The 19,758-nt window shown below is 38.1% G+C and overlaps 1 protein-coding gene across 1 annotated transcript; it reads left to right on the top strand.

The window, feature by feature from the left end:
* The first annotated feature begins 286 nt into the window (after positions 1-286).
* On the top strand, positions 287-17,583 carry LOC134215863 (UBX domain-containing protein 6). The gene is made up of 2 exons (XM_062694959.1): positions 287-426; positions 16,064-17,583. The coding sequence occupies exon 2, from the start codon at positions 16,161-16,163 to the stop codon at positions 17,454-17,456; it is 1,296 nt and encodes a 431-aa protein (XP_062550943.1). The 5' UTR covers positions 287-426; positions 16,064-16,160; the 3' UTR covers positions 17,457-17,583.
* The last annotated feature ends 2,175 nt before the right edge of the window (positions 17,584-19,758 follow it).

The following is a 19,758-nucleotide window of genomic DNA, read 5'->3' as shown; positions in this document are numbered from 1 at the left end:
GCGTAATTTTGCGTCGAAAAGCAGATTCAATGAACTTCAATGTACTCTCACTGTTCAACCTAACATCTTTGCTGTCGGAATACTTCGATTTTCTACAAATCGGGTCCACACCAGCCGTGAATTCGGGCAGCCCACCCGCTCTTGACGACGGCGGAGAAGAAACACTCGATACGGAATTTCCCCCATCCCATCAGCGCAGTCAGCCGCCTGAGCAGTTCGATTTCAGCATCCTCGCCAACATCTGGTGTGCGATTAGGAATACCGTGCAACTGTGGTTGGAATCGGTTGGCAGTCCCTTGGAATTGACCGAGTTTCAGCAGCAAATCGGGAAGACATTTCTGATCATTCTAGGAGTGAACTTGCTGCTGATTGGCTTTTACTGGAGAAAGTACGGGAGGATAATCACCGATCGGTTCATTCGTCCCAGTGAGTATCGATTTTCTAACTACAAGGTTACGAAGTAAAATTAGTCACAAAAAGAGAGTGGTTGAAAGGGCTTCAAGACTGTTAAGGAATGAAACTAAGTAAAATCACTATCTATATTTGATTGTAATTGTTTGTTTATTTTTAACGATAATCAGTTAATATATACCTAGGATGTAGATACATACTTTATATCGGGTCAATGAAGCAACTATCTTAAAATATAATTACAATTGGATAGACTGATAGTGATTATTTGATATTATGTACTTAATATTTATTCATGAGCATAATTTGTTCCGATATTTAGAGGGGGCTATAGTTTTCTTCGTCATCTCCTTTCTTTATTTTTATTATCTGCCAAAAACTCAAGTTGAACATGTGAAAATTGTAATTCTACTAACAATAGGTTAGGTGTACCAGTTGTGGCTATAGCATCAGTTGTCGCACTAGTGCTTTATATGCCCAATGATCGATCAAATCACCGCAAACCAAGTTCATATCGATAAAGCATATTCATATGACACGATAACACCTTTGATTTCCTCCAAAACAAGCAAAGAATAATTGTAAAAAATGATTTTGCTTAATTTTTAACGTCCTTTGCACCAGTTGTCGCACTAGTGGTCCCAATTTGGCCAGTCCCATAATAAAACAATGGGATTTGCCAAATAAGGAACCAAAATTAAGAATAGTGCCACAACTGGTGCATGCGTTCCTATTATGGATTAATCAATTTTGAGGATGATCACAAATTTTATTGCGGTTTTCACAGCTGTTCTAAGGAGCAGGAATTAAAACCTTTCGCTTGATATATCAAGTCCACCCACATGCCTTTTACTTAATTTTTAAAAAATAGTTGTTTTTATGTATGGCGACGATTGGTACACCGACCTACATAAATTTAGAAGGACAGGGCTCTATTTCCTTTGTAAGTGGATAATTTGTGCAGTACGGATGAATGATACATTTTCAGGACTGTACAACAGTCTCCAGTAGTCTTGCGAGCAAATGCGTAGGATTGCCAATCCGGAGATAGCGAGTTCGATTCTCGGTCCGGTCTAGGATGTTTTCGGGTTGGCAACATTCTCGACTCCCTGGGCATAGTGTATCCACATGTCTGTGCCACACAAGATACATACTCATGCAATGCACTATGGTCCAGGATACAGATTTACGCGGAAAGATGCATTTTACGCCAAAACTATATTTATCGAAATTATAGTTCTACCAAAAAATAGGGTGGCCCATCATATAAAAAAAATAGAAAATATTTTTTTTTATTTCTTGGAATATTGACATGTTATGTTCTACAAAGTTGTAGCGTAGCTTATTCCAATCGTCTGTATCTTCTTCCGTTGTCGAGTTATATCAATTTATTTGAAAAAACATGATTTTAGTAAAATTGGTGAAACTTGAGATAAAAAAATAACATATCCCCAATTTTTTGACATAATAAAGAATATTAATTTCTCTTTCAGATGCCGTGTGAATATATTTTTTTGGTCTGCCCTAACCGGAGATATCAACTTATGAAAAAAATGTAATTTTGACAGAAAAACGATTATAACTTTTGATCGGAAAAAGATATTGAGCGTATTTACCCATCAAAAGTTGCATTTTTTTGAGCTCTAAAAGTCACCTGAAGACGACTTTTTCGAGAAATGTAAAACAAAAAAAGTAGATCAAAAATACAGTTTTTTGAGGTACACCCTAATCCAATTAGGTAAAATTGCTCTAAATCAGCCAACTTAAGAGCTACAGAAAAAGTTTCTTTAGCAAAATTGATTGGAATAAGCTGCGCTACAACTTTGTAGAACATAACATGTCAATATTCTGAGAAATAAAAAAATATTTTCTTTTTTTTTATATGATGGGCCACCCTATTTTTTGGTAGAACCATAATGATGGCCTTACTATTTCGAACAATTTTGTAGAACAACAGTTTTTTCTAAAAAATATAGTTTTGGCGTAAAATGCATCTTTCCGCGTAAATCTGAATCCTGGACCATAGTGCAATGGCGGCCACAGAAAAGCTTTCAATGAATAACTGAGGAAATGCTAAGACACATTCCACGCACTTCTACGCCAAAGGACCAACATTTCAAACTGAAAATTATGGTCCAGTATCAATAGGACACGAAAACATATATATTGAATTATAAGAAAAAACATTTTTCCACTGAAAATTGGTTTAGGAACATAGTTTAACAGCCAATCAAAGTAGTAGACTTTTAGCATGAGAAAAAGACTTCGTAACATCGCACCTATTTGGGATCAAATGTATTAATGAATACATGATAAAGTACATTTTTTTGTACCAATTGTATTGTATCGAACATTTTTGTTTTCATGAAATATTTATATTTTAGAATCAGTGACATTGAAATGGTGTCGCGTTACGAAAATAGTCGTGTTATTTTTTTTTCTCTCAGTACTCGTCAAAAGCTTTCTTTTCATATATTAAGATCCAAAATCGGATTATTATTTATGTAGTTACACTAGGTACAAAAATATGGTGTCGCGTTACGCGAATTCAGTATGCTTCTGGAATGAGGGATATACGGCTTTCGGTTTATGTATAAAATGGATCATAAAATGAAAAAAAAATCTATTTTGTATGTTAGGGTTTGTACATGAATAGCGTAACAAAATAGGGGGTGGAACGGGGTGTGTCATTTGGTTCATACTAAAAAAATGAGTTCCCATATAAGAAATGTTACGAAAAATTTAAATTGCAAATTTGGTTGTTTCGTAGAACTCATAGGGGTCGTCCATAAATAAACCCCCGTAAAACTAGGGCTCAATTATTTTTTGTCTGAAAAAAATGTGAGGCTTTTTTAAACATCTCTCGCACATCTTCGCACTCAACATCATCAGATACTCATAAGAGTATACGTAACGAACAATTTGCTCCTGAACACGATTTCCTTCTACCATTTCACGGACATGGCAGTTGTGCGTTGCTTTTTTGTTGAATGGGGTGCCCTTGTAAACGCGAGTGCATTGAATAATTTTGGATTCCTTGAGGAATGTCCTTAATAAAGACATATTATTATTAGATTTCACTATGACCCCTGTCCATGGATGATGGGGTCAACGTTGATAAGTCAAGTGTCTGCATATTGTTAAAATTGTGAAATAATTTGTTCTTTTATAGTACACATTGCTAGTATTATTAGTACTCAACACATTACCGGTAGACGAAAACGAGATGAATTTAATTGCATTCGAGTAAGGTTACACTATAAGCAGTACTGAAGTACGTATTTTAATCCCGGTAACATTTCCATTTAACAGAAACGCGTCGAGTATCATACCTCCATGCAAATACTTAGAGAAGGTGTCGCATGATCTAACAACATCTTCTTGAGTATATGCTGCGGAGGTTCCGGCAGGGTCTAGTACCAGTCTTAACTAACAAAATACTAACACAAAAGACTGGGAAGCAAACGATCATCCATTGCACCAATTGTAGTTCATAGTTCAGTATACAGTAAGTAGTGAAAGTAGATACTGTAGATTTACTAATTTTGCATTATATACGGTGATTGTATTCGTTATTTCTTCTCAGTAATCTTTGTTATTTTACTCTTACTTTTACTGCATTGATCAACGTATAAACAAACCTGTTTCGCTCTTCATATTTTTGGGTTAGAAAAAATAATACATACTCCAATGTAAAGAAAGATTGAAGGACATAGGAGACGTGACTAAGTGTATTATGAAAGACAAATAAAATTAGTTGACTACCTTATAACACAGTAAATGACCGATAGGGAATGAACTCATGATCAGCGCTAGACGGTAAAACAAGAGATAGAGTCACGTTTAACTGAGACCTTAGCCACCTATGTACATGAGAATAGACCATATGATGCTTTCATCCACTATCCTTTTCTCTACATGACTAATAGTTTGACCACCTAAGGTCGTGAGGAGGATCAATCAATGTCTTTTTAAGCCCATCATCAAATGGAAGCTCACGAAATGGTTTGAAATCTTTACTGACTGATTCTAGTTCCGAGACGAGACGACGACGCAATGAAGCATTACGATACCATTGATAACTGAATCTTGGACCAGACTTTAAAGACTTGAATTTTGAAGAGCGGAATAGAACATGACCATTTGACTACTGAAATTTATGATATCAGACAGATCAACCGCCAAAATAATGGAAACTCTCAGATTATTATGTCGATTTATTACTTAAATTAATTTATTGTATATTTACGATACCATTTAAATTATTCCATGTTGAAACAAAGTCCACTAGTATGATCCCATCACATTACATCAAAGTGTTATGGCTCGGCTGCGGTGGTGGGCGCGGTGACGGGTTTTGACAGAGAATACAGATTTACTGTCAAGATGCGCCGTTGCGTTAATCGCTGTAGAACGGCCTTTACTTGGAGATGGCATCAGTACCACCCGTTGTCAACATAGACTACTATTCGGTATTGAATGTCGGCTCCAAGAAAACATTAAATCAACTTTACATGTTAATTATTCGGAAAACATTCATGCGCGTGATGAGCTTTCATTATTATTATTATTTGTTTTTAAACTGACAGACTGCGGGAAGGGAAATGTATCGGTATGATCACAATACGAACCCAGACCGCAGTGACCTAGTGAGCAACATAGCTTGAGTCGTCTGCTAGTATTGTGTATCACATGGAGAGCCCAGCCGAGATACCAGTCTATTAAGACTACAACTGGTCAACTCTCGAAAAAAAAAATATTATTAGATTTCACTTTGAACTTGAATATACAACAATTGTGCCAATTATGCGTCTTGAATGACTCGAGAATTGTCGAATCTGACACGTCTCACGTGACATACCGTGTAATATAAATGGGAGATATCGACAATTCTCATTTAACTTAAAGTATTGACTCTAGAGCGTAAAGATTTAAAATGCACGCAAGTAGTGCACTCTCTTGTAATGAACATTTGTTGAGGCATGAAACATACACCAATGTCTTTGAAAGGGAATAAATAAAAAGTTGAAAACAGACCACGTTCCAGTAGAAACGTAGAGTAAAAAACGACAGAAAGGTACATTTTCAACATTTCTGATTTGCTTGGTTCATCATAACCTTTCAAAATGGTTAACGCAGAAAAAGCAACATAGAACTTTTCAATGTAAAAATACAACTCACTTCTAGGGGGATCGATCATCTGACCGCGTATTGAAAAACCGATCCTGATCATACCTGGGTGTGACTTATTTAAAAATCAGTGAACCCATTAGCATTGATTTCGTTTTGAAAACTGGATATGTGACGTGAATGGTTTTGGTTCAGTACCGAATTCGGGCCGATTAGTCCCTAAAACCTTAATAGCCGAAACTCCAGATCGCGACCACTAACTCGAACAAAATTCAACGATAGATAATGTGATAATATTCCACGTAAAATGCAACATGCCGCATCGAGATCGACTGAAATTATGTACTCCATCAACGATAAACACGTTCGCGTAACGCGACACCGTTTGCAGAACACTGTTTGTTGATCAGCGTAACGCGGCGGGTTTTAAATCAATCCAGTAATTTTTCATATAATATCCGTTTTTATCCGTAATTTGAATTCACATCCTCATTTCTATTAATGTATACGAGAAATGCTTGGAATAAACCGAGATTCCAAACCTTATACCAGAGCTAAAAAACGCACTTGCATTGCCAATTGCAAAAAAGTGCATTTCAGCGATGGTGTCGCGTTACGAAATGCAGCGCGTTATATTAATCATATTCAAAGCGAAAAATCTTAAAATTAATATACCATCAGAAAGGAAATTTAGTGAGGATAATTTTAAACCTTGTCATCCACCCCTCGGACCCCAGTCCAAGGGGGCGCATGAGACACGGAGACAAAACACAATAAGGAGAAATAGGCACACAGGTCTTGGTCCCCCGATCCCCAACTTGACCTGTGGCAACAAAATGGTTCGATGTCAAGGAGAACCACCCATTAGAATATTGAGCCATCCCAATCCAAGAAGGAAATTTCAGCCTTACAAAACATTAAAATGGAGTGAATTAAAAGTGTACTTACATTTATTCTACCCTACTTAGCCTATTGTTCTGTGGGTGTGATGACCGTGTGGATGTGTATCCCTCGGCGTCCGCAGAACGACACATACTGTCCGGACAGATGGGGTCAAAGTCTACCAGCGCCATGCTGGCCACCCCGCTGCTTAGCACGCCCTTGACGTGTAGACCACACCACTGCATCGCCAGCCAGACATACGTATGCACCATTAAAAGTCATGCTGGTTTAAAGAAAGGCCTAGAGCCGATATCGAAATAAACCATTAATTGTCATCACCGGATTTTTCATCAGTTCATAGTTAGCAACATAGAGTCTTCAGCAAAGTTGTTCAGAGTGTCTTGGCGGTTCAAGAACTGATCCAAATAATTCTGAATTTTTGCATGAGGTGGCGCTAGTGAGCATCCAAACATCTTCTGCATCTCAAGAACCTGATTAGTTAGCTACATGGAGTCTTCAGCAAAGTTGTTCAGAGGATCTTGGCGGCTCAACAACTGCTCGAAATAATTTTGATTTTTTCGCATGAGTTAGCGCAAGTGAGCATCCAAGCTTCCAAGCAAAATGAGCATTTTTTTATCTCCAAGTAGCTATTTCGAGTCATAGAATTCTTTACGAGAGGCACCATTAAATCGTCATCTTCAGACCAATAATCGCGCTCGCTAGGTAACGTATTACGAAAAAATCAAGAACCCGATGGCAGTTTTTAACTCATCTACCGTTATTGCAAAATTTGGAGCACCCTACACATCACGAGCATATCGGTTCGTTTCAATAACAATGTGATCTAGAAGATCTGCTGAAATGAACTCCTCAAAAATATCAATAGCAGACTTTCCTTGCAGAGACTGAGAAAGCTGTTGGAAGTTACGAAGCGCTGCCTCTCCCAATTCTCCAAAGGCATACTTGGATGCCTTTTTATCCGAAGCAGCGGGACCATCTTTTTTAGATTTCTTTTTTGGAGGATGTCGTGATGAAGACGGTTTTGTCGAAGATAGCCTAGAAACAACGTTGCTTCCTTGTACTATGCTCGCATCAATATCCGATAATACTCCACTTAGGTTTTCACACGATGAATAAACTTCAACTGGGCCAGGAGCACGTATATCTTCATCCAATATTAGTTCCTCATCGGTGGAACTTTCGTCGCTGGATTGTTCTGGTGCTGGTGGCAAATCAACTATCTCCCGTTGAACCTTTTCAATGGTGATACGATTTTTTTTTGTCTTTATTATAGTGATTTTTTATTTTATAAATAAGTTCATCACTATCTAATACTAAAGAGAAAGGAGTTAGAGGAACTCTTTCTATCGTGCCCAACCTAAGGGGTCACGCCATCGTTTGGTTGCATTGTCTTATATATAACAGATTGAAAGTTTTTCTTAACGTTTAACAAACAATAACCATTTAAATAAACTAAAGGATTTAACTACTTATTACGAAGCCATGCGTTGTAGCCTATTATAGTAGAGTTCACCTTATTTCAATATAGTTGGCTACCAGTTATTGGTTATACCAATTAGGTATGATTCCGGTTCCACTTACGACGTACAGCAACAGTTCGCTAACTGGGCGCGTTTTAACTGGACTGTTTTTTAACTGGGCGTTCGCTAACTGGGCCAAAGCCCAGTTAAAAAGCAGTTATCCGTCAAAAAACAACAACAAACACTCGGTGACGGGGGGAATCTGAATGGTATATTCTTTAAACTTCATGTAAAACACGATCACAACAATGAATGTCGTTCTCACGTTTTTAGGAAGGACAAGCTCGGCTGGAGATGCTATGATTTTTTGTATCACATACTTTGCAGTAGTTGATGCGGGAGCTTCTGGAATTGGGTGGTCTTCTGAACATTTACCGCAAGTAGGGGACTTTTGTTGACATCTGGTCTTAGTGTGCCCAAAAGTCCAGCAATTAAAGCACTGCATTGGGCTCGGGTAGTAAGGCCTAGCCCTGCAGCGAATATAGCCAAAATCAACGAATTCCGGAAAACATGTTCCACGACACGATAGGATTAGAACCGGCGTGTTTTCACGCCCTTCTCCACTTCGGCGGGTAATTCGGCGGACCTCCTTAACTCCTTGTGGTGCTAATTCGGCTGCTAATTCATCCTCGGTCATATTAATGACATCCCGGCAGTTGACCACACATCGGGTAGTGTTGAGGGTCGGATGCTCGCATATGGTGATGGGGGTGTTATCTAGCAGCATTTGCATTCCTAATAACCGTTTAACCTGGGCTAATCTCCTTACCTTTAGGGCATAGGATTTACCGCCAGATTCGCTGAACGCTACTTCTATTTTCCCTGCATAGACCTCAATGGATTTCCGAATGACGAAAGGGATGTTTGGTAGCGGTGCATCGTTCTTACCGCTCATCCGTAGTAAGTGCAGTTCACCGTGGCTTTTTTCCGGATCCATATAGCTGGGCAAAGTGGATGCAGCAAAAGAGCCGTCGATAGTGCGTGAGTTAGGGTTGATAGGCTCACACCAGCGCGATTGATGCGGCTTAGATAAATCGGTGGATTGCTTGTTACAATCTAACAGGAGATACTGTTTCCCGCACGGTAAAAAACTGAATGGAGTATCTTCAGGACAACGATTAATGGAGACGGATGGTGTTTTAGACCTCTCGACAGGCGCTCTCCCGTGTAGTTCTTCCAAAGAGGGAAACAGCTGATTTTTTTCCGATCTGGCTATCCGACTCTTATTTTACGTTCCGCTTTGTGCGAGTATTCCGCTCACTATCCGTGTCCGCCTTGCGACACTGCGATGCCGAGTCACGATACGGGAAGCCGGACCCGATGCTCTTGAATTCCTCCTTTTGCCTTTCGATCTTCCGTTCACGGTCTTTCACTTTAAAGTCCACTTTAAAGTCCCTCGCGCTTCTCGCACTGTTCTCTCTGCCGGGCACCCGACTCACAGATGGCGGTGAGTATAGGGTGAGTAGTATTTTCTCACTCTCCGGACCCGGGGTCAACCCGGGTCAGATTGTGGTCAAGCACTAACGATAGCTTGGCTTGGCTTCACTTTAGTGATAATAATCAATAAGTTCTCCAATTTGTCTTCGGCCTGCATGGGAAAGAAAAAAAAAGGGCCAGAAATCGGTCCTTCGGTAAAAAAACTGCACAAGTACACCACAGAACAGTAACTACTTAGACGGATAGTTTAAAATTAACGGACAGAAAACCGACGGATTAAAATTGAAACGAACGACACCATACGAGATAAAATGAAACTCAAAGCAAGAGCGCTGCGAAAACAGTTCTTGTCGCGCCAAAAGCTAACGAGTAGACTGAATGATCGTAGCAGCTTCAATTGTTTTGAATTTCATCTCAAGCTATCAGAATCATCATCATTTTAGTAATAAATATATACTGCTGATAATTATTATTATATAAAACCTACCAGTATACCGGCCGGATGAAGAAAAATAATCAAATTATACTCCACTGCACAGTTCTAAAGATCCTTCCACAAACAAACTCGTTGTGAAACACCGGAAGTGGAGACACATAAAAACCAGTTCGCTAATATGCGTAATAATTCTTATTGACCGATTTCGTAAACATGCTCAAGGAGGGATACACGAAATCATTTTGTTGACGAAATGGAGGTACCGATTGAATTTGATATGATGTTCCTAGTTTGCAGTCATATGTTATATTGGTTTCAAAGCAGCCATATTGAGCAAGTCATGAACGCCATGGCCGTAATAAAACCAAACAGTGCAGTATGGATCGTTATGTAGAGAAGAAATCTTTTTCAAAGCGTCAAAACAACCACCAATGAAGTTTATTTCGATGTGCAACCAATCGTTGTAGGGAGAAAAGTGGGGGAGGCAAGACGAGAGATAGAGAGAGAAAGAGTAAGAGAGAGATAGAGTGCCAGAGAGAGAGGGAAAGAGTGAGAGAGAAAAAGAGTGAGAGAGAGAAAGAGTGTGAGAGAGAGAGATAAAGAGCGAGAGAGAAATAATGAGAGAGTGAGAGAGTGAAAGAGAAAGAGTGAGAGAGAAAGAGTGAAAGAGTAAAAGAGTGAGAGAGTGAAAGAGAAAGAGTGAGAGAGTGAGAGAGAAAGAGTGAGAGAAGAGCCAGAGAGTGAGAGAGAGAAAGAGTGAGAGAAGAGCTAGAGAGAGAGAATGAAAGAGTGAGTGAGAGAGAAAGAGTGCAGTGAGTGAGAGAGGAAGAATGAGAGAGAAAGAAAGAGTGAGAGGGAGAGAACGAGTGAGAGAGAGAGAAAGAGTGAGGGGGAGAGAGAGAAAGAGTGAGAGGGAGAGAGAGAAAGAGTGAGAGGGAGAGAGAGAGAGAGAGAGAAAGAGTGAGAGGGAGAGAGAGAAAGGGTGAGAGGGAAAGAGAGAAAGAGTGAGAACGAGAAAAAGAGAAAGAGTGAGAGAGAGAGAGAAAGAGTAAAAATTTCCAATTACTTGATTCGTTCCCGAGTCAGGCTTGCGAGGGAGCCCCTGCCCCACCCCTCCGACTAGCCGGACTTTCTCCGGTCTCCCTGCATCTCCCAAAAACTATATGATGCTTGTGCCGATTATAATTGCTATCGATTAAACTGCTCAATCGGTTCAATTATTTTTTCATCATTTTCAGCACATATGGCCCACCGTGCTAAAAAAACCCGTCCGGCCGTCGATTTTCAATTAAATTATTTTAAGTTTATTATTTTAATATGTTGAGATGTTCCTGAAAAAATCAAGTGATTATCATGAAAGTGAGTTAATTCGGGCGTTAATGGGTTAAATATGGTGTGTGGGTAGAACAGTAGGTAGGTATAATTAAGGCATGTCGCTTGGACCGATTCGTCGTCGTCTCGTGGGTAGTAATTTAAACAGCCAGGTATATCCGTTTTCTTGATCTTTGTTAAGTAAATTTAATTGTTTTTGTTTGTAAATTTCTAAGCTTTCTGCTACGTCAAGTTTCCAAGGATTTTGTATTTGTCTAAAAAGTGATATATTGTTATTGTTTAATTGGTGATCTTCATTAAATACTATGTTCGGCTACTTTAGATTTTAAATGATAGTGTATACCTTTTTCCGTGTCTTTGTTTGCTTTAGATACTTCTACCAAATGTTCTTTGGACCTCGTGTCTAGTTTTCGTTTTGTCTGTCCTATGTAGATTTTGTCACAGTGAGGGCATGATATTTTATAAACTCCAGATTGTTCGTTTTCGAAATATCAACCTTTTTTGAAATTTGTCCCCCTGCTGATACCCCCTGGGGGTGACTTGCAACAGCTGATACTCGTTAGTTTTATTTTTCTAAAACTGCTGATTCAGTTTTTGAACATTTTTTTAAAACTAGCATTGATTTTATGTTACAGAATTCCTTTACCATGCCGCGAAACTACAAGAAACCTGCAGGAAGTCGCATGTATGCTAGTTTTGACCCTTCCTTCAGAAGTGTCTATAATTTCGCTTTGTATGCGTTACACATGTGTGTTACGTATTAATCTATCAAGAAATCTCGTGAATTGTGAAATAAATTGTATGGTATTTGAAACAAATTAACTTTACTATTGAAAACATATCTATAACAAATGATATGATATGTAAATATGCCTTTTTCCTGATTTGTTTCAAAGAAACAAATGATTTCAATTGAGAAACATTTAGAAGTACAGTCACTCTCAAAATTGAGCGTACACCATAGATTAGATGAATATATTCGAAAATTCCAAAGGAAAATTAATTGTTGGCTCGGATGTTTTTAATGCATTTCAATATTCATCCCTTCCTTCAATGTATGCGTACATAAAATGGTTGAATTTTTTTCTCTAAAGTTCATTTATTGGAAAATGATCTCAAAATACGCCTATTAGATGTTACAAAATTGAGCGTACAGCGATTTTTTTTCTATAAAATATCTTATTATAATTACGATTAATGAATTTTAAAATTGTTTTTTCATGATTATATTTATAATAATAATCATCCGCTACTTAAACATTCAATGTTTAGAAATAAAACCATGTTTTAATCAAAATGGCGAACAAGTAAGATGTATTAACAATGCTATTTAACAATTCAATGCTGCTGGGCAAAATAGATGCTTTAAGATATGGATTTCTCCGGCATCGTGTCTTATATATGATAGATTATTAAAATCGAGCGAGACATACGATAAATTTGGGAAAATTCAGTCGGTAAATGATGAAAACAGATGTAAACATACAGCGAAAACGACAAATGTTGGGAATGGCATATTTCAAATTAAGTATAACTTTATTTAAAAGTCAATGTATAGGTAGCTTATAAGCTCAGGACACTCATTAATAATAATATTAATAAAAGAGCAGAACACGGATACATTATAAGATGTCATTTTATATTTGAAGACTCAGTCACCGTAGGAACAAATTTGGTTGAATCATTTAAATTCATCAAGGTATCATTAAATAAGCTGTCGAGCTTTAAAAAAAGTTTATTTTTTCTCTCCACATGGAAATCATCCAATTGTATCCCTTATGGTAACAGATCGTGGAGTTTAATCCAAATTTAATTATGAAATTACGATTTTAAGCTATCTTTTCAATATTCAATCAGAATTGCTCTACGGGGTTGAAAAGCTGTTTTTATGTTCGGTACCTTAACATGCACCTTGTACTTTTAGAATTTGAATGTTAATGATTGGATTCAAGAATATTACTCTTAATGAAAGACCTGAGACAAAAATCAAGCATTAAAACAAATTTCAGTTAAAGACATACTAAATTTGAATTATGTCATTCCTAACATTTGTCGTTTTCTCTGTATGTTTACATCTGTTTTCATCATTTACCGACTGAATTTTCCCAAATTTATCGTATGTCTCGCTCGATTTCGCTTATCTATCATATATAAGATACGATGCCGGTGAAATCCATATCTTAAAGCATCTATTTTCCCTAGCAGCATTGAATTGTTAAATAGCAATGTTCTTACCTCTCACTTGTTCGCCATTTTGACCAAAACATGGTTTAATTTCAAAACATTGAATGTTTAAGTAGCGGATGTTTATTATTATAAATATAATCATGAAAAAACAATATTAAAATACATTAATCATGTTTATAATAAGAAATTTTATAAAAAAAATCGCTGTACGCTCAATTTTGTAACATCTAATAGGCGTATTTTGAGATCATTTTCAAATAAATGAACTTTAGAGAAAAAATTTCAACCATTTTATGTACGCATACATTGAAGGAAGGGATGAATATTGAAATGCATTAAAAACAACCGAGCCAACAATTAAATTTCCTTTGGAATTTTCGAATATATTCATCTAATCCATGGTGTACGCTCAATTTTGAGAGTGACTGTAAGTACAAAAAAATCTACTCATGACAGCAAAAACGTAAAAATTGAAATGGATTCCAAAAATTTCTTCAGTGGAAGCTAGATAGCAAATGTGAGCATGTTTTGAGATACTAATAGACCACTTATATGCATGTATGTGTGCGTATGTGTGCAAATTCTGAAATTTACTACCATAAAAATCTCACTCATTTTTAAGGTATTAAACAAGATTAGTTTTACAAAATTATGCATCCATAAGGCGAAATATATGTTATTATTGAACGCTATTGAGTTTCGCTTAGATCAATGACTGATGTAGTTAGTTCTGGATCAATTAATATCGAGGTCTCTGGAAATTACGAGTGCATATGCATTAGGGTGGTTCAAAAAATCGATTTTGTTCCACAGTGCTCATCTGATTCTTTACCATGTTCTGAGTGTCCTCTGAAAATTTGAGCTTATTTGGATTGAAACTGATTTAGCACAAGTCGTTTCAAGTTTGCATGCAAATTAGTATGGGGAAATTTATTTTTTCATTATACTGTTAATGACGTTTCCCCTTTAGGCGCAGGTTAAAAGAAAACCTACATAGCTAAAAGGGATACTCAACAGCTTTCACCCAACGAAAACCGCATGTTGATTAATCGTCCCAATAATTAGTAATCGATTTTAAGACAGGTTGCGAATCTTTAGTCATGATCGTTAATCTTCTTTGAGGGCATCACTGAAATGTGCAGTGCAACATAGTAGCCTGAATTTGTGTGTGCAATCTTTCGCGCCACGAGCAGCAATGTTGCCTGTTGATGAGTTATGCAATTAGCTCCAGAAAACCACAGTATAGATTAAATTCGATTACTAATTATTGGAACGATTAATTGAGATGCGGTTTTCACTCAGTGAAAGCTGTTGAGTATTCCTTTTAGCTATGTAGGTTTTTTTTAACATGCGCTTGATGGGGAAGCGTCATTAACAGTATAATGAAAAAATAAATTTCCCCATACTAATTTGCATGCAAACTTGAAACGGCTTGTGCTAAATCAGTTTTAATCCAAATGAGCTCAAATTTTCAGAACACATCCAAAACATGGTAATGAATCAGATGAGCACTGTGGAGCAAAATCGATTTTTTGAACCACCCTAATATGCATATATTGTTACCAGCGTTACGATAGTTACTAACCATGTCTCAATAGCTATTCAATCCGACGAGCGCCTTATAGATAGGCAGCATGAAGTACAGTGCGTTATCATTCGTTGTGTTGTCACTCAACCCATGAAATCCGCCTTTGGGTAGGCAATTATTTTGTCACTTTCACGGTAAATCGCCGTGGGAAGCTGAGTAGTTTTATCTCGTTTTAAATACTGGTAATATTTCCTTATAACTAAGGAAGGGTCAAAATCTCACTGTAGGTGGATTAATCTGGTTTTTTTTAAAGGAAACTTTGATGAAGGATGCGGTAGAAGCTAAAAAACAAATTGTTTATCCGGGAAGCCGCTTGGCGGTACGATTTGTCCTCAACAACAATTTCACATTATCTTAATACAGAACACAGTAAAACCGAGCCGTACGGTGGTCAAACAATGTTGAATACCCAAGAAGATCTAACACTTGAGGATGGTTTGCTGCTTGCTGCCAAAATGCCTTTTCAAATTAATGATCTTAAAAAAATCGTGGTAATTTGGATGGCGGGGATAGAGAGGAAAACCGTTTTAAAAACAACTATCCGAGGAATGACTGATTGTGCACCCCATTTTTAAACCGACATAAAGCACTTTCAAACCGATGACTTAAAAATATCAATCGATCCGTTGAAATCGTAAAAAGCGGAATGAGGGGAGGGGGATGCCTCAAGTAAGTCCCCTGCATTGACAGTGGTGAAGAATGACCCAGGATGAAAAATTACTATGTTTAAGTTGTTCTAAAACATGTTATGATTGAATTAGATGAAGTGTTGCAAGTTACCCCGTAGGGGTGGCTTGCAAAACCCATCATTTTGATATTATTTTCATATTTTTATTATTGTTGTATATCTGATTATATGTCTAATCACTAATATTAGCTAATATTAGGACACATTAAAAGTATCATGTACTAGTAGAATGAATAAATCCTTTTAATTCAGAATTATTTTGAGAGAAGTTTCAAAAGTGTTGCAAGTCACCTTGTTTGACGGTACCAGCTTTGTGACTAGCAACCAGGATACACATCTCTTATTGCCTTCGTGTTCACCTCAATTAGACAAATTTAAAGGTTTAAGGATTGAAAAATAATTAGTAATAATTTCTTCTTATGTTTTAACAGGTACCGCAAAGGAGATAGAAGAACTAAAACTATCTGTAGCAAGACTGAAGCTACCGAAAGAACACAGTCCTAGGATATAAATTAGGGTACCACAAAAATGTCCAACAAGCTGAAAAAATTCATCGCCAAGCAGAAGTTGAAATTTGGCGCTGCTGGCTCAGGGCGTAAGCTCAACTCCGAAGTCCCACAGCCAAGTTCATCCCAGAAGACGCATTCGTCTTCTAAGAAAGACGTCTACGTCCCACCGAAGCGGAAAGAACTGTCCGCAGAAGCTAAGGCTGCTGCGGAGGCAGCCCTATCCCGTGTGCAGCATACCGATAGAAAGGAATTCAACACTTCGTTGGCGGCAATCAAGGCACAAGTTCGCCGAGAGTTGGAAAGTGAACGCCAGGCAAAGGAACAGGCTGTGCAAGAAGGATCCAGCGGAGACAACATTCCAGATAACGAGAGAAAAGACCTGGCGGTGCAAGGGGTATTTTTCCAATGTCCGCTGATCAGTGAGGAAATTTTGCCCCGTAAAGAATGGAAAGTCAAGATCAAAGACTTCCTATACCAACAAATGGAACACGAGAAGGGTCTGTCAGCTTGCCTAATAGTGTACAATTGTAATCCCAAAGAAAAGTACGAGCCTTGTGTGGAAACGCTTATAAAATGTTTGGAAAATATACACAACAACCCTAACGAGGAAAAATACAAGAAAATTAGGATGAACAACAAAATGTTTTGCGAAAAGATCAAGGTGTGTGAAGGAGCCGTAGACTTGTTGCATGCGGCTGGCTTTGCAGAAATCACATTAGATGACGAGCCTTATCTTATTTGGTCGGAGGAAAACATGGAAGCCGAAACAACTCTCCAGAGTCTGATCGAAGCGCTAAAATGCTCCGAGCCCATTCATCTGGAATTGGATCGCAACATCCAGGTGCTGCTCCCATCGCAGGTTCGTAGGACGAATCTTCCGGATGATTTCTACCGCATATCAGTGGAAGAAATCAAACGTGAACAACAACGACGTACGCAAGCGATGGAAGATGCGCAAATACTGAAAACCAAAGCGATGCGTGAGAAGGAAGAACAACGAGTCATGAACCGTTACAAGTTCACGTTGATCAGAGTGCGTTTCCCGAATGGAGTTTTCCTGCAGGGCACATTCAACGTCTATGAAAAACTGTCCCAGGTTTATGAGTTTGTCCAGTCCTGCTTGATGCACGAGGCGTCGGAGTTTGTGCTGATCTCATCAACCGAGCAACGATTCACGGAGGCAGACCTCGATAAATCGTTGTACGATCTGAAGCTGATTCCAACGATTCTATTCAATTTTAGTTATGAAAACGATTCCCAACAGCTAAGTGATTATTTGAAAGAAGAACTTATGCTTCTAATTCAATCTATTTAGGATGTTATTTTTGTTTTGTTTTATTAATTTATGTTTTTTTTTGCAGCCAAAATTGTGCGTACCAATTTATATTATTTATTAACCACACCATGAGAGGCAGTTGAATAAAATATTACAAAATAAAAAATGCTTGAAAGTTTTTCTTACGAAAGCCTAGCGATAAGAAAAAGAGATAATTGCGTACGCAAATTAGGTATTCCGTAAATAGTTTTCCACCTGATCTATTGTATACTACTATTCTAATGAGTGATCCGTAGTTGGTTAATTTGGTACGACGCTGTACGTCTTGTACGTACAATCGAAGTGTCTTCCATATTTAAAAAAAAAAAGTACAATTTCTGCCATCTGCACTTACCTTTCGAAAACTTCAAGTACGTGTTGGTCCTCCACGAGCATCGTTCAGGTCCACCCAAGACATGATTTAGTGATCATTCAAACAAAATAGGGTTTGATTTCTTGTTTAACGCTTAACCAATTTGGTTCTATGGATCGCAAAGAGCATGCACCATCTTTGGAAAGATCTAATATCCATTAAAGCGTATTAATAGCCCAAGAAAATGTTAGGTGACCTGGAATGGATTTTTTTAGAGTATATCCGAATTGGATCTTCTTCAGAGGAAATTATTTATCAGATCGCTCACTGCAGGTAAACTATCAGAATTCTAAATCTGATTGATTACCTGTAATAGCTGGTGTTCCCCAAGGCAGCATACTAGGGCCCATATTGTATAACATGTTTACTTCTGACTTATCTGATTTACAACCAGGGTGTTAAAAATCTTTGTTTGTAGATGACACGGGCCTTTCAGCCAAAGGGCGAAGCCAGACTGTCATCTGTCATATCTCTGATCTGGTCAATTAGGGTCTTGGCGACATTTCTCACCAACACGAACGCACGGTTCGTGGTTGCAAACAATCCCATTTGATTATGCCATGACAGCTTAGAGTGGCCCAAGCTTATATGGAAAAAGTGAAAAGTCTGGGATTTCAAACCTTGCACCCTTAAATGACAGTTTGGGGGTCCCAGAAGCTCCCCTGAAAATTTCAGCTCATTCGGTCCAGTGGTTGGCGTGCGCAAATGGCTCAAAGTTTGTATGGGAAAAGTGATCCAAATGTATGCGGAAACGCAACCGTTTTTGCCTTTCTCGTACAACTAAGTTGTACCGAAAGGCTATCATTTCACTCCGAAAACGAACTTTTTATAAAAGCCTCTGAGACCCATAGTATTATATACCAATCGACTCAGCTAGACGAGCTGAGCACATGTCTGTCTGTCCGTGTGTATGTATGTGTGTATGTGTGTGTGTGAATGTGTGTGCACAAAAGCTATAAAAAACATTAGACAACTTTTCGTATAGTAATCCTTAACCGATTTTCTCGCAACAAGTTTCATTCGACAGGGGACAAAGCCTTGTTGAACACTATTGAATTTTATAACGATCGGTCATTGCGTTTCAAAGTTAAGAAGAAAATGGTACATCAGACCATATAAACCCCCTATAAGGTTGGTGTCTTAACTAAATGCGAGAAAGGCACCACCAACGCTAGGTGGATTAATCTGGGTTTTTTTCAGTTTTTTGCTTCTAGGTGGCACTGTAGTCGACGGATTTCTGTTGTGGACAAAATGTAGAACCTTTTTTATATAAGGAAGCGACTGGTGAATACCGGATGTAAATCCCTTTGAAATTGGCCTAGTTATAAACATCCAAAGTCGAGGGTGTCGAGCGTGTCCCCCAGGGGTGTTTAAAATGAGAGCAACGTACCACCGACCATTGCGGCGGCGATGCAGGCGTATTCGGTGCCGTGCGAAATTAAATGCATGATTATCACGCAATCTCGCGAATTTTTATCCGATTGGTAAATACTTTCCGTACTCTGTACAGTAGTGTAGCTAGAGAGGGAGGGGGTGACTTACCACTGAAGCCAACGAGCTGAAGTTTTTAAGGGGAGACAAAATTCATGAAATATTTGTAACGAGTTGCTTTCGGACATCGTGATGCCCGTTGCATCAATTTTAGAACGATATCACAGACAAACAGACAGACAGAGGGACAGAAGAACAGAAGAACAGAGAGACCTGGGATATTATATAAGTTATATATTTTTCAAACAACAGTTCTAATGTTTAAACACGTACGTCCCCAACCCCCATTTTACGACAAAACTCAAAATTCAAAACCATGCAGCTCAGCCAATTTCTAACGGATTTTCAAGCAATCTTCTGGAATCGATCACAAAATTCCTATAGTTTTATGAACCGAGGTCAATTTTCGTCCAATGGCAATGGTTCCGGATATATTCC

Source organism: Armigeres subalbatus, chromosome 2 (assembly GCF_024139115.2).
Source record: "Armigeres subalbatus isolate Guangzhou_Male chromosome 2, GZ_Asu_2, whole genome shotgun sequence".
In the NCBI taxonomy this organism is placed as follows: Eukaryota; Metazoa; Arthropoda; class Insecta; order Diptera; family Culicidae; genus Armigeres; species Armigeres subalbatus.
Note: the sequence above shows the minus strand (reverse complement) of the source record. Positions and strands in the feature narration are given on the sequence as shown.